General features: G+C 36.1%; 1 protein-coding gene across 1 annotated transcript in view; it reads left to right on the plus strand.

Annotated features, from left to right (window-relative positions):
• LOC126768107 (acetylcholine receptor subunit alpha-like 1) overlaps window positions 1-15,670 on the plus strand; it is a 294,729-nt gene that overhangs the window by 190,366 nt on the left and 88,693 nt on the right. The window contains exon 2 of the mRNA XM_050486001.1: window positions 1,347-1,556. Within this exon, the coding sequence (XP_050341958.1) occupies window positions 1,365-1,556 (192 nt within the window). The 5' untranslated portion in view covers window positions 1,347-1,364. The remainder of the gene's footprint in view (window positions 1-1,346; window positions 1,557-15,670) is intronic.

Below are 15,670 nucleotides of genomic sequence, written 5' to 3' on the forward strand. Positions count from 1 at the left end.
ACTGGTTAGCAATAGGTTAGTAATTAAGGGAAAATAATAATTATTTCAAAATGATGATTCAGCAAAACCAAGAAGAATATCAAGAATTGTAGAGGAGATTAGGAGGATATGGTTAATAATAATTGTATACATGCTTTTTATACGCTGAAAAGGGTATTTTAAGTCTGTCACGAAGTTTGTAACACCCAGAAAGAAGCGTCGGAGACCCTATAAAGTATATATATATAAATGATCAGTATGTGCTAGCTGAGTCGATTTAGCCATGTCCGCCTGTCTGTCGGTCCACCTGTCCGTCTGTCTGTATTTATACGAACTAGTCCCTCAGTTTTTAAGATATCGTTTTGAAATTTTGCAAACGTCATTTTCTCGTCAAGAAACTGCTAATTTGCCGGAACTGCCGATATCGGACCACTATAACATATAGCTGCCAAACAAACTGAACGATCGGAATCAACTTCTTGTATGGAAAACTTTCACATTTGACGATATATCTTCACGAAATTTGGTATGTTATTGTTCATAGAAATTGTATTATATCGGAAGAAATTGTTCGGATCGGCTCACTATAGCATATAGCTGCCATACAAACTGAACGATTGGAATCAAGGGCTTGTATGGAAAACTTTCGCATTTGACGTGGTATCTTCACGAAATTTGACATGGATTACTGCTTAAGGTAATAACATAATCTCCGAAAAAATTTTTCAGATCAGATTACTATAGCATATAGCTTCCATACAAACTGAACACATAGTTACTAAAAGAAATGCACCTGTGAAGGGTATATTAGCTTCGGTGCAGCCAAAGTTAACTTTTTTCTTGTTTTATTAGGATCTAATCCGGTTAGCCACAGATCCGATTGTGTTAAAAAATTTATTCTGGTTTAAAGAGACGTCTCTGTTCATAGAAATTAATTTGGTGAAAAATACTTGCTCGTGACACAATACTAGAATTACCTACTAGAAAAATTTTGGAAAGGTAAAATAGTCACATGACATTATAATTATGGTTGATGGTTGTACTGTTGACGATAAGGAAACACTGAGTTCATCGAATATAATCTCCGAGCCATACCACTCTCAATTTTCTTAGCGTTAAGTTCGAAAGCTCAACAAAAAAATACAAAGGTGGCTCCAAATAAGACTTCTGTTGTCTCTCTCTCTTTAAAGCATCGTATCAGCTTGATTGATCTATTACACAAGCAACCAAAACGACTATTAAATAGAATATTTTATTTATATTTTTAACCATAAATAATTTCGTCCTAATATAATACCTCTTAACATGATAAAAACCAAAAAGTAATATTTTTCTGCTTTTCAATTTCACTTTTTTCGTTTACACAGGGGTGGACCTGGCCTAAGATGGGGAGCGTGCTATTCACAGCTGTGTTCATAGCGTTACATTTTGCCACCGGCGGCCTGGCCAACCCAGATGCAAAACGTTTATACGACGATCTTTTAAGCAATTACAATCGTTTAATCAGGCCAGTGGGCAATAATTCCGATCGTTTAACGGTCAAAATGGGTCTACGGCTATCGCAGTTGATAGATGTGGTAAGTATAATCATTCGTTTTATTTTGTTCTGTGTTTATTTATATTTTTATATGTATGTGAAAGCAAAAGCGAGTTGTACATATTTCAAATATTTAATTCAAATGCCTAACATACCATGTGTATTTATATCAAAACTCTTTATGGTGTCAACTTTAAAAGGACATACAATTTAATATTGGTCGCGACTCACATTCTTCAGCGAAAAGTGAAAAAGTGTTTACATAACCAGTGACTGAAAATAAGATAATTGCTTAAACTCAAATAATATGTATATCGTCACCTGAAATGTAAAATAACGTAACTTCACTTTTCAAAAGTTTAAAGGCGAAGGAAAAGCCGACTGGAGTTTTGGTTATAAAATGGTTATATATTGGTTATATCTGACAGCGGAAGCTGAACATTTTAATTTCGAATTTTTCGATGATACGTTCTTTGCATTTTAGGTGCCAAAATATAGTATTAGCAACGAGATCCTTTATAAAACTCACACTTTACTTGTTTTTTGGGAATTAAGTCTGCATATTACAAGGTGAGTTCCAAAGTAAACAGGACTTTTTAAATCTAGCGCTCCCTGGTGGCGCCATCTATATGTCGACTGGTGCGTTAGAATCTGCTATCTTTATCGATTGTCCAGTGATTTCATGACATTTCATCGATTGGAAGTGAAGTTATTGCGTTCTAAGTGTCAGTATGTTTGTGTTATCGGTGCGAAACAAGGAGCCAACATTAAATTTTGTTTTAAAACTGGTAAAACTTTTACCGGAATGATTCAATTAATGAAACAAGTTAAGGCGATGCTTGTCTAAGCATTGGCAAAACGTTTTCAAAGTGGTCGTTAAAAATAAAATCCGTGATCACCGGAAATTCCATCGAAACTGTGCGTGAATTCATCAAAAATCAGCTGATATCATCATTGACATTTATGGAAATGGAATTGAACTTCTCCAAAACATGAATTTATCGCATTTTGACAAAATATTTGGGGTTACGAGAGGTGTGTGCACGGTTTTTCCGTACAAATTGACTGACGACCAAAATTTGCGCAGAATACAACATTCGAAGAACATCATTATTACCGATTATTTGACCAAAAATCACATTTTTAACAATTAACCACTCCCCGTATTCACCTGATATGGCACCGTGCGACTCCATGAAAGGAAAGTGTTATGAAGACGTAGAGGCCATTCAAAAGGTTGCACTGGCATACCGGCGGCCATACTATTTCGACATGCTTTTGGACCGTGCACAAAACGTGAGTATTTTGAATAAAATAAAATGATTTTGCTGAAAAAAAAGAATTATTCTGAAAGTCAAACGTTTTGTAGAACGGAGAGCATAATTTTTGTTCCTCGACTTTTCAATTGCTTACCGATGCCAAAGCAGCAATTTTTGTTCAAGCTTTAATCTGGCCTAAATCTCCAGATTATTAAATTAAATTTGTTGTATACTGCTTCAGAAATATACAAAGTTCTTAACTTTTTTGAATTTATGCCTATCAACAGTGACGTAGTTCATCCGACGAGAGGAATCTTTCACTTCTTTCTCCACATTGGGAGAGACTGCACTGCAACAATGTCAAAATTATTTGCGCACACCAGCAGCATTGTAATTTTAGACTAGAAAAAGTGGCTTTGCCGTTCAGATTAGCGGCAATATAACTTTTTCCAACATTTTGTTAAATAAGACTCACAACAGGGTATCATCGAAAACCTCGTCTGGTATCGAACGGCTCAGAGCAGCCTTCCCAGATTTGATGAAGCCGAAGGTGCTCAACGTCGTTCTGCACAACCTTATGAATTTCACAGTTGTACTGTGAAAAGAGAGGGTTGTCTCCAGCATTTGACTTATTGTGAAAATTGAAACATTCATATTGCAGTCATTAGACGTGTATTCATCAGAACATTCATTATAATTCGAAATAACATTCTTTGGCTACATCTCAGAGGGTCCATCCGTTGAGTTCAATTTTCGATGACTTGTTTGAGCTGAGAAGAAGTTTGAGCATTTCGACTGGTAAATAACTTTAGACCTTACATATCCCCACAGCAAAAAGTATAACAGTGTAATATCACAAGATCTTGGTGGCCAATCGACGGGCTCAAAATATGAAATTATCTGCTCACTGAAGTGTCCTCTCAATAAATTCATAGATTGATGTGATGTGTGGGAAGTGGCGCCGACTTGTTGGAACCAAAGTGTTGAGCTGCAATTGCAGGCATAAATAGGCGGTCATAACGGTCCCCCTGATTTTGCATCATTTTTAAGAAATATGGACCAATGATTCTTCCATAGCCCACAATCCACACTAAACCGTTGTTTTTTGGAATGATAAGCGGCTCTCGAATCTCTTCAGTTTGATTTTCGTCCCAAATGCGGCAATTTTGATTTTTTATATACCCATTAAGGGGCTATGATGTTGAGCCAATAATTTTTTTTACAGATTGAATGTTTCGACGTTCTGTGGACGTAATAAAGTATATTTTTAGCCAACATAAAAAAAATTTTTAAAAAATATTGAAAAATAACGGAGTAATGTGCTGTCTGCGGAAGTTAAAAAAATTGCCTCAACTCTGGCAATTCCGGTCGATTGATGCTGAAACAAAAAATTCAAAATGTTTATTAAACTTAAATATATTTTCTATATAATGGATATCTTTGAAAAATATCAAAAATTAAGAAATGGTTTTTTTTGACAAAATTTTTTTGAATATATAATTCGCGTTGGTTTAATGCAAAAAAAAAATGCTCGATGTGTTGCATAGTGTATAGCCCCTATTAACCAGAAAAGGACTCATCGCTGTACAAAATTTGGCTCGAAAACGTCAGATCTTCTTGGAAGCTTCAAGAGCCTACAGAGCGAAACGATATCGCTTGAGAAGGTCGAACGGCTTCTTGCATAAGCTGTATTTTGTATGCTTTCAATATAAAATCTCGACGTAAAATGCGTCAAGTCGACTCCGTTCGGTGTTCGTGTACACTCTCAGCTTCGGCTGCTATATTTTCTACACTGCTTGCTGATCGCCGTCTATTCGGTCGAATATTACCAATAATGAATGCTGGGTCTCGAAATGTATGATGGTGTTGCGAATAGTACGCTCAGTAAGCCGAATATGTTGACCATAAGGTGAGCGAAGCGCGTGAAACACTTTATTTACAGAACGTGAATTTTCGTAATGAAGTGGTACAATTTGTAAACGCTGTTTACGCGTAATTCCTTTCATTATGATGAAATGCCAAACAATACTGAATATACAATGTAAGATTTCGCATATGTAGGTAGATTCGACAAAATATTAGTTCCTAGCTTTCTTCTGTTTGTATTCATTGTAGGATCTTCAAAAAATTATCATGTTATAAGCCTTAAGCTGTTGAGCCCTAATATGCTGAATAGGATCATATATATACATGTATATATGTGACCTGGTCTACGGAAAGGAGCTTAGGTGTAAAAAAAAGGAGAACAATTGATGAGATAACGAGAAACTGACGATTATTTTTAACAGCTTTTCCCAGAAAACTAGTTTTCGCACGTTAGCTCCCTTTTCGTAGACCAAGTCACATATATGTATATATGTATGTATATTCCTATAAGAAATTTCATTTCTCGAAATTGAGAATCTTGCATATGTCAAACTGAATTTTTAAAGCGATTAAGCTCAGCCACTAGCAATAATCAATTATATAAATCAACTTACATTGTAACAATTACATAGTGTGTGCCTCTGAATGTCGTATGCGCCCGTATGATAAATGAAATGTGTGTGCGTCCAACTCTTAGTGTCACAGCTGATTGAATACTTCTCCTCGAATGCATTCAGTCTCAGTTCGGTGCAGTTGGATTCCTTTCGTGGCTGACGAATTTCCACACTGTCGCAGACATGTACATTTATGCGAGTGTATGTGTGTGTAAGTGCAATCCGTATAGTGCGAAGAATGCGATTTAGCTCATCTCCTGCCTTGCCTTTACGGCAGCAAAAGTGGATAAGGTTTCCAGCCAAGCAATAATTTTTGTTCAACCATTATTGCATCTTTCAACAGCAATCGTTGAATTGCCAACATTTTCCTCACGACTCTATCGTCAATTGACTTTTGCCGCCTTCGCAATTGATTGCTCAACTCAGGCTTCAACTGACCAGCTGCTGCGCCCTGCACAATTTTCTTGTTGCCGCTTCACAATTCCAATTTTCCTTTGCAATATATTTCTGTAGTTGTTGGTTTTTTTTGTTGCATTTTTCTATACAGCATTCGCACTGGTCAACGGCAAAGCGGCTGCCAACTGCATGTCGATGTGTGCATGTGAATGTGTGTGAGTATGTCTTCGATTGTCAGCTCAATTCCTCGTTTGATTTTGTCCAGCGTTGCTGGAAATTGTTATTGTGTGCGTTCAAAATGGCGCTAAGCGATTAGTGTGACTGCTGTTTGTCTGCTTCTGCTCGATTGAATCGAAATTTCCAATTCTCCTGTTCGTTTCATTTTTCTTCTGATTGATTTTGCTGCACTTCGTATGCGAAATATTTCAACTAAATTCGATTTTGTTTGCGTACATGTGTGAGTGTGTGTTGCAATTCATATACATGCATACACTCGTCTATCAGCTGTGATTGCATAGTATAGTCGTACATACATACATACATAACGCAAAATACGTAAAACTTGAATTAGGGAAATTTTCCTGAAAATTTTGTATTAAAAATTAGAAAAAATATATAAGAACCGTTAAGAAGCATAAAAGTCTTCGCAGATACAGAATATGTCATCAACGAATCTGATTTTTTTTGGGCACTATGATATTGTATGATAGCTATATGTTATAGTAGTATGATTTGAAGCTTGTAGCGCTGCTTTAGATAATAATCTATGCCAAAGTTCTTGAAGATAACTCGTTAAATAAAAAAGTTTTCCATAAAAAGGCATATGTTTGAACAGTCTGTATGACAGCTTTTTGTTATAGTGACCCGATTCGAACACTTTCTTCGTAGATTGTATCGCTACCTTTAGATAATATTTAGTTTGTGTAATATTTCGTGAAGACATTCTTCAAATAAACCAGTTTTCTACACAAGAACTTGAGTTTGATCGGTCGGTTTGCATGATTCCTACATGCTATATGAACAATTTCTTCAGTTATTGTACCGTTGCCCTGAGTAACAGTTCTTTACAAACTCAGTGACGATGTCTCGCCAATAAAAAAAGTTGTCCATTACTAGAGTATGATTTGGAACGTTTCAGCAGCTATATGTAATAGTGGCATGATATCGGTGGTTCCCACAAGTGAGCAGATTTTTCAGGAGAAACGGATGTATGCAAAATTTGGATCGATATTTTAAGAACTGAGTGACTAATTTGATTATATGTAGACGGTCGGTCAGACGAACATGATCTGTTCTGGAGTGAATTCAAAATCAGAAATTGAAAACCTACTTCTTAGTCCTAAATACTAAGGAAAGTGCTCAAAGACAATGATAGAAACTCTTTTGTTTGTGCCGCAATCTGAAAAGTGTTTTCAGGTGAGTTGTTTTTTGGACATCGTTGCTCATTCAGTTTATGAATGATAAATTGTAACTTGTGACTGTTTTCTATTATCTAACCTCAAAAAGTTGCTCACTGAAAACCGTTTTTATTCAAATGAGGAGCTTAAAGTAAAAACAACTGATTAGTTTGAGGGTCTTGAGGAATCCAAATCGAACAGCTATTAAAATAATCAATTCCCGTTATGACGGAGGCATTCTGTCATAAAATAAGTCATATTTTTCTTACATTAAACTAAAAAAGCTCACTCTCTATCATAATTCTAAGAATTTTTTTTTTTTTTTGGATAAGAGTATCAACGCTTACTATGTACCATATATCAGGGAATATAATAGCTCAGGTAAAGTCCATGCATAAATATCCATCTCTAAATAACTGTTATGTTGATGAGTATGTTTCTGGTTGCTTGCCTACAATTTTTGTTGTGTTAGAGTTAGAATTGGTATCTAACATATAATTTGGACCTTATCTTTTATGTGATAACAGATCAATTGACTGTGCCTGACACATAAATGGTAATACTAGAACTAAATCCATATGACTTTAGCCCCAACTTTCAAAAGGCGCGTGTATATACTTGACCATCAAGTATCGGTGTGCTTAGTTTAGAATGAACACCGAAGACGGTGAGCGCAGTAGACGCCCAAAAGAAGTTGATACCAACAAAAATATAAAAAAAGTCCAGAAAACAACTTTGGATGCCTATAACGTGTAGTCGTTAGAGATAGCAGGTACTTTAATAATATTAAAAGAATGTCTAATTGGTTGCCGTGCGAACTCACTTTTGACCAAAAACAACAATGAGTTCATGATTCGGAGCAGTGTTTCGGGAGGTTCAAGCATAATAAACCCGAGTTTTTGCATCAATATGTGACAATAAATGAAACATGGCTCCATCATTTCACTCCAAAGTTCTATCGATAGTCATCCGAGTGGACTGCACACGATGAACCCGCACCAAAGGGTTGGCAAGGCGTCTGTATATTGGGTCGCGCATAGAACGCGTAGAATTTTGATTGACTTCCTTGGAAAAGTAAGATCTATTAACAACGACTACTACACAACGTTATTAGAGCGTTTGATGGATGAAATCGCAGAAAATTTTATAGAAAAAGAAAGCGCAGTTTCACCAAGAAAATGCACCGAGTCACATGGAAGTGAAAAGGATGACAAAAATCCATTAACGGGGTTTCGAATTGCTGCCACATACTCCGTATTCTCAAGGTCTGGCCTTCAGCATCTATTACTTGTTCTCTTATATCAAAAGAGTGCTCCCTGGGAAGAAATATTCGTCGAATGAAGAGGTGTTCGCCGAAGCTGAGGCATATTTTGAAGCAAAGAATAAATAGGAATATCAGTTGGAGGGTCTTTATAATCAGTGTATCACCCTTAAAGGGAACTTTCTTTATTAAAAACAAATTTTGCCAAAAAAAGTATTTAACTTTGGTAGGCCAAAGGCTTCTCACTTGTAATTAGAGTTCGCTTTGTATGTATGTGTATTACAATATATATATTTCAAATGGGTTTTACAAAGGTTTGATCTGCTACGGTGAAGTTCCAGAAAAAGTCAAATAGGATTCAACTGAAAGCGCAGCTTGAAATCTCAGCGTTATGAACTTCTTCTCATCGAAGATACATAAAACCTTTAAGTTTGCTATCTTACGCGTCTAAATGCAACATTATAACAATCATAAGTCGCAGCAAAACGTTTTAGACAAACAATCGCTCTACCTCTCTCTCTCTCTCTCTCTCCTATTCCTCCCTCAAAAACTCACGTCCCCCGACCGCAGCTCTTTTCGGCTTAGTGGCTCCCAAAGCGTAGCAACAAAAGATTGCAATCAAGAAAACCTTTACCGCCATTTTTCTAATAAATTAAATGTACTTTGGACAATCGGCAAATCCCTTCGTTGCCACTTTCACTGCCACCAAGGCGGAATGCTCACCTAAAAATGGCCATTAATGCACGAGAAGGCGTAAGATAGAAGCAAAAAGAAAAATTACAACAGATTACTACCTTCAAGCGAGTCCAGGGCTTGCACGAAAATTACATAATAAAGCAGTTTAGTCGGCGAGCGCTGAGAAAGAAAGAAAGCAATCTTGATTAAGAAGCCAACACAAGCAAAGCGCACAAGTGACACAAATACCGATTTATAACGTTAACTTTTAAACACACAACGAAACTGCAATTAAATGGCGTCACCTGGCGCTGGCCACATGCACATACCAAACAAGTATTTGGCTAACTGTACTACACGTATATACATGTCTGTGTGTTTGCCCTTTTTATTTTGGCTTGTTCGCTTGCCAAAATAACCATATATCCTGCCTCATTCGTATCTTTGCGGTTTACGACTTTCACACTTTGCTTATTTCCGCCTTGCCATGCAACCGCAATCAAATTGATACAGACCACACACACACACACACACATGCATGCACGAATATATCACTTTTATGGCAATCACTACATCTACATTTATATTGCACTTAAATAAGACAAAAAGTGGCAAGACACTGATGGCGACAGGCAGAAGGCGCAAATATTCAGACACACACAGCGGACGGAGTAAAAATGCCACAACACAACAAACAGCAACAGCAACAACAACTAGTGTTGAAGCAATAATAGCAGCAATAACAGGCATAATAGTAAAATCCAGCCGACTGGCTGGTGAAAATTTATGACCACAAATGGCATTCACCGCCTTAACGTGTAGTTGAAGTTTCCTTTTAATTTAAAATTTTAATTGGCCATTTCCTTTTCAGTCTGCCAAGTAGACAAGCGTGTGCAAAGCACTCACAGTTGCTTACCAGCACACAGATAAGCCGCTCAAACGCAAAGCTGTCACTTATACATACACACAAACATACATACTTAGGCATATACACACGTACAAACACACCTACAGTTATATTCACTAACTTTTATTTGTGTGGTATACAGTTAGGCTGCGAGCTGTGTGGCTGGGTGTGTACACAGCACCAAAGCAGAATACACAAACAAACGTAGCCAAGCACATAGGCTCGTTTGTAGATCTGCAGGCGTGCTTGTGACTTTGCTTTGATTTAGCACTGCCACCAGCAAACAGCAATAAACACCTCCAAAGCGCTCATGCCACAACACGCTACGCTATGCTACACCATGCCATGCCCATAAGCTGTGCATACAAGCCGCACCTGGCGGCGTGCTTGCGTGTACAACTGACTGCGTAGCTACTTTGCGTTGCCGAGTGAAAAAATTGGTATGGAAATGCACAAAGGCACATTCTCTGAAAACAACGCTGGCAGCAGAAATGTCACTCACGGAGTTCCTTAACATCAAAGCGCGCTTTGTTTGCTTGTTCTTTTTGTTCGCTTCCCTTTTGTTTTGTTATTTTTTTCGTTCCATGCTGCATTACGTCTTTTGCAAAAATTTAGTTCTTTAAAAAAGTTTTTGTGGAAAAATTTAAAAAATATTTCATGCGATATATTACAAGTATATACAAGTAGCATTAGATTTATAACATGATGATGTTTGTATTTAATTAATTTTTAATTTAATTTTGTTAGTTAAGCATTATGTTTTTTATTTATCTCTTGCGATAAATATATTACTTAAAAAAATCTTAAAACTAAACATATTAAGAAGTTGTGATTCTCTCAGGTATCAAAGCGAACTTAAATTCATATTAGTACAACAACAGTACATTGATTGAACTCTAATCGATTGAAACAAGCAATACATTTTGCAGTTTGCGTTTTATAATTCAGACTCATTATTCATTTCATTATGCACAATAAAATATTACTTAAAGGCCGTTGGCATTTCTAGAAACCTAATTGAAGAAAATCGTTTGTTCCTGATGTTTTCATTGACCAAATTAATGACGTTTACCCTTTACTAGCTGAAAGTTAAGCACAATGTATGTGCGTGAGGGTTTTACTATGTACATATAGACGAGTAAACTAAGAATCTTTCTTAGATTCCACACAAACGCAAGGCTGATACTGAACAGCAGAGCCGCATGGACCAGTAGACGAAGTGCTGGAAAGATATGCAAATTTTTACGCAGACTACCAAACTCATTATATTTTTTTATAATAGGGGGAATCATCGAAAGCCGGTGTCCGGTACTTTAATCCGTTAAACCTAATCTACTCCCAACTCAAGACTCTCCCACGGAACCAGCGGCTAAGTATTACTTCAAGAGAAGGACAGGACATTTAATTCTACTCTATTGCATAGACTGACGAACGCTTAATTTGTTAAAAAGGTTTCAGTTGAGTTGTCTTTATGAATGCTGACGCTTCGCTAACAGCTTTCCATTTATCAGTCACATTCTTATAGTGCCGTATAAGACGATGGGGCCGGTGCATTTCAGATGAGGAGTTCCACCACTCCTGCCACACTGTGGTGCACTTATTCTTCTCCTCAATCTTTGCATATACTGTTTTAGGCGCTAATAGCAGATATAATCGCTCGAATTCATCTCCCTGGAGTCAATGGGCGGTATACTGACTAATATGTCAGCAGCATGAGATTGCCAAAAGTGACGGCAATTACCAAAAATTATGTATTTATGACGAAGCCTCCAAAACAGCTCTGAACACGATTCAGAGCGAGGCGGAATACTTTGAAGACAATACTGGATGTCAAGGACGTGTGCAAGAGCCTCCAAGAAAAACACGTATGCTTTTTACTCAAACGGTCTCGAATGAACTTGAGAACAGCTGTTGGCCTAGTCACAGGTCATAACTTATTGGCAATACATGCGGGTCGGATTGACATATAGTAGACGATACATGCAGAATGTGTTGAGTAAGCATAAGATGGACGCTGGAACATCTCATCTTTGTTTGACGAGTCTACAACTCGTCTTATATATCTAGGAGCTTCGCAGTTCAAAGGACTAGATGAAGTACCAAAAATAGATATCAGGTCACTCTAAAAGCTCGCGAAAAGCCTTAACGTACTGTATGACGAATACTTCAGCCCAAATAAAACTGAATCGCCATTTAATAATCGTTCAGAACAACCTAACTTAACCTTTTAAGATATTGCACTAGTTTTCATAGAAATAATTTCAGGAGAACTTTCCACAAAAATTTTTACTATTTTACTCTGAAAATAATTCAAAAATTGAGTTCGCTCATGTTTAACAAAAACAACGTTGACGAATCCCTTATTAATCATATATTTTAACAGTCTTAAAGCAGAAGCTTTGATCGAGTTAAACAACTCGGGCATGTTTCATCAAAAAATACTGAAATTGGGATTGTTAAATAATAACTAAATTGGAACCCGATTTAGGGTAAGACAAAATATGAACTAAGATTTTATTTCATGTTTACATATATTTCTAGTTAAATCTGTCTAAGTTCTAGAAAAAACATAAATGTTCTGTTTGAAACCCACATAAAAAATATCCTAAGATTATAGGAGCAGTTACATCTACTTCACAGTAAAAGTGAAGTAAAGAAGTGGCACTCGATCGCAGAAAAATCATCCACAGTGCCTGAAAAACTTCACATGCCGCCTGTATGTACTCGTATACTAAGTGCTAAACGAATATGTAGTTGAGTGCATATAAAACGTTCGATTGTATGCCAGTGAAACGTTATTTATGAAAGCGGGCGAGCTTTTATGCAGATTTATACATTTTTATGCCAAATAGAAGCAGCTAGCTTGGACAAACGACAGGCGATTTGCATATAGATTTAATATTAGAATGAGTTTTTCTATATTCCTTTGACTGTGTATGCAAGTAAAGGTGTAAAATGTATTGAAGAGTAGAAAAGCGACTAGTTTTAATTTGGTTGAGCAATATGCTGTAAAATTCAAGTTAATATAATAATTATCGTTAGCATAATCTATATGCTAGTGTTGCAGTAATTCAGAGCTTACCGTTTGATAACATGTTATTTCGTTTTACAACTAATTTTATAACCTGAATAGGGTATATTAAGTTTGTCATGATGTCTGTAACACCCAAAAGGAAGCGTCGGAGACCCTATAAAGTATATATAAATGATCAGTATGCTGAGCTGAGTCGATTTAGCCATGTCCATCTGTCTGTCTGTCCGTGCGTCTGTCCGTCCGTCCGTCTGTCTGTATATATACGAACTAGTCCCTCAGTTTTGAAGATATTGTTTTGAAATTTTGCAAACATCATTTTCTCTTCAAGAAGCTGCTCATTTGTCGGAACTGCCGATATCGGAACACTATAACATATAGCTGCCATACAAACTGAACGATCGGAATCAAGTTCTTGTATGGTAAAAAGTTTTCATTTGACAAGATATATTCACGAAATTTGGTGTAGATTATTTTCTAAGGCAACACTATAATCTACGAAGAAATTGTTCAGATCGGCTTACTATAGCATATAGCTGTCATATAAAGCGAACGATCGAAATCAAGAGCTTGTATGGAAAACTTTCGCATTTGGCGTGGTATCTTCAAGAGATTTTTACATGGATTACTGCTTAAGGTAATAATATAATATCCGAAAAAATTGTTCAGATCGGATTACTACAGCATATAGCTGCCATATAAACTGAACACATAGTTACTAAAAGAAATGCACCTGTGAAGGGTATATCAGCTTCGGTGTAGCCGAAGTTAACGTTTTTTCTTGTTTTTATTTCATCTAGTTTAATAACACTGCTCAAGTAACTTCTTTCGGACCACTCCAACAAGCAGCCTGAACTTATGCAGCTCTACGTAGTTTTAGTTAAATTTCCTTATTCATTTGCATATGAAGAGCATTCTGCTACTTTAGCTTTTGCCTTTGATGTCAGGTAGCTTAACCGATGGATATTTGCTCAGCGATAACTATTTTGCAAAAGCTGAATTTAATAGATTATGTACCACATACTTCTAAATCGCATTTGCTATTTTTTATGATGCAAATGTGGCATTGAGCTGACTGAAAAGTATGCGCTTTAATGGCCAGTCAAATATGCTAAAACGTCATCCACCGCTCTAAGTGACTTTTTGTGAATAAAAACTTGTATTATGTAGCTGTGCCACCTGGCGTATACGTAACCTTTTACCAATTTCTACTCACAATAACTTTCAAGCACACTATATTATATCTTACGCTTGTATTACAAACGCTGCTAATTTATTGCGACAAAAATTAAATGAGAAATGCAAATTAAAACTTCAAAATGCACATACGTGTGTGTGTGCGTGCACCCAAATATGCTTTAACTGTGTGTTATGGCGATGCAATATAGGTAAATGAATGTGTTTTCAGTATAAAGACATATGTATGTGTTGCGTACATAAGTTTATAAATATATATGTAAGTCTGCTATCGTTTACACACAAATTTATATCAAAGAAATTCCGTGAATGTATGTCGTGCCTTCGGCCACCCCGTTTGTGCCTGTGTGATAGACAACAACACATCAATGTAGCTTTCACAACTACAAAAAGTTGATATAAAACTGCTGCTGATGATATCTGTTTATACATTATATAGACTTCATTTACATTTTCTTGAATTTTTTACATTGCTACTACAAGAGTTTGCTAGCTGAACGCGCGGTAGAAAAACACACAAATGAAAGAAATTATCTGCATTGCATAAATTGCGGTCATTGATACAACACATACACCTTCATGCTTGTAACGGAAATAAGAAACAAATAAACAAATATAAATAAATAAATATATACTCTTTTGAGTGAATATATAATATGTCATTGTGCGGACTTTGTTATGTGCTGTGATTCAATGACTTTTCCAATAGTCAGCAAGCCTAAAGCTGAGTATTCGATAATGCATTGCTAGTTAGTCACAGAAAAGTCAATTTCATAGCCATTTAAATATCTTGTGATATTAGAAAGAACAGAGAATATTTAGAACTAAAAACTTAAATTTTTTACAAATTATGAAAAAAATATTTTGGAGGATCAAATGTGATATTATTAATCTTAATTACAATTTTGGTTCACTCACAATTCTTCGCCAGTTGGCTAGCGACTGTGACTAAGCTAAGTGCTCCTCTGGTACCGTTGACGTTCGGATAAGACATTTACTACGACTATTAGGACTATGTTAACTGCAAAACTAAATATCAGTACATCATTATCGCTTGGAATATCCGTTGTATATACGATATTCAGATTTGGGTCCAGCCTACTGTGTTGAGGTACACCAGCCCTTATCGGTCGTTGATCAGATATGAAATTAGCCAGTTTTGCAGTAAATTTTATTTTATAGATAAAACTCCAATATTTTATATAATTCGAAAGGGAATATTTTTTTTAATTTTATATAAAAGACCATGCGTAAACTCCTCATAAAATGAGTGGGCTATATAATAAAATATTGTTGAACAGTCTAAGCTCAAATGCTTTTCTGATTTCGTTAATTAATCTATGGAATTTTCCATGTTTTGCCCGAAACCCGAATTGCTGCATCGCAGTTATATTATTTTCATAGAGGAAAAGGGATATCTTTGGTAATAACACTTTTTCGATTATTTTGGAAAGGCAGGGCGGAATGTTTATTGGTCTGTAAGAAGGACGACATAGATTTTGAAGAATAAATTAAGAATTTTAACATTATAAGCAAAGTTTTGATGTGCTA

The sequence above is a fragment of the Bactrocera neohumeralis genome, chromosome 2 (assembly GCF_024586455.1).
Source record: "Bactrocera neohumeralis isolate Rockhampton chromosome 2, APGP_CSIRO_Bneo_wtdbg2-racon-allhic-juicebox.fasta_v2, whole genome shotgun sequence".
Lineage (NCBI taxonomy): Eukaryota > Metazoa > Arthropoda > Insecta > Diptera > Tephritidae > Bactrocera > Bactrocera neohumeralis.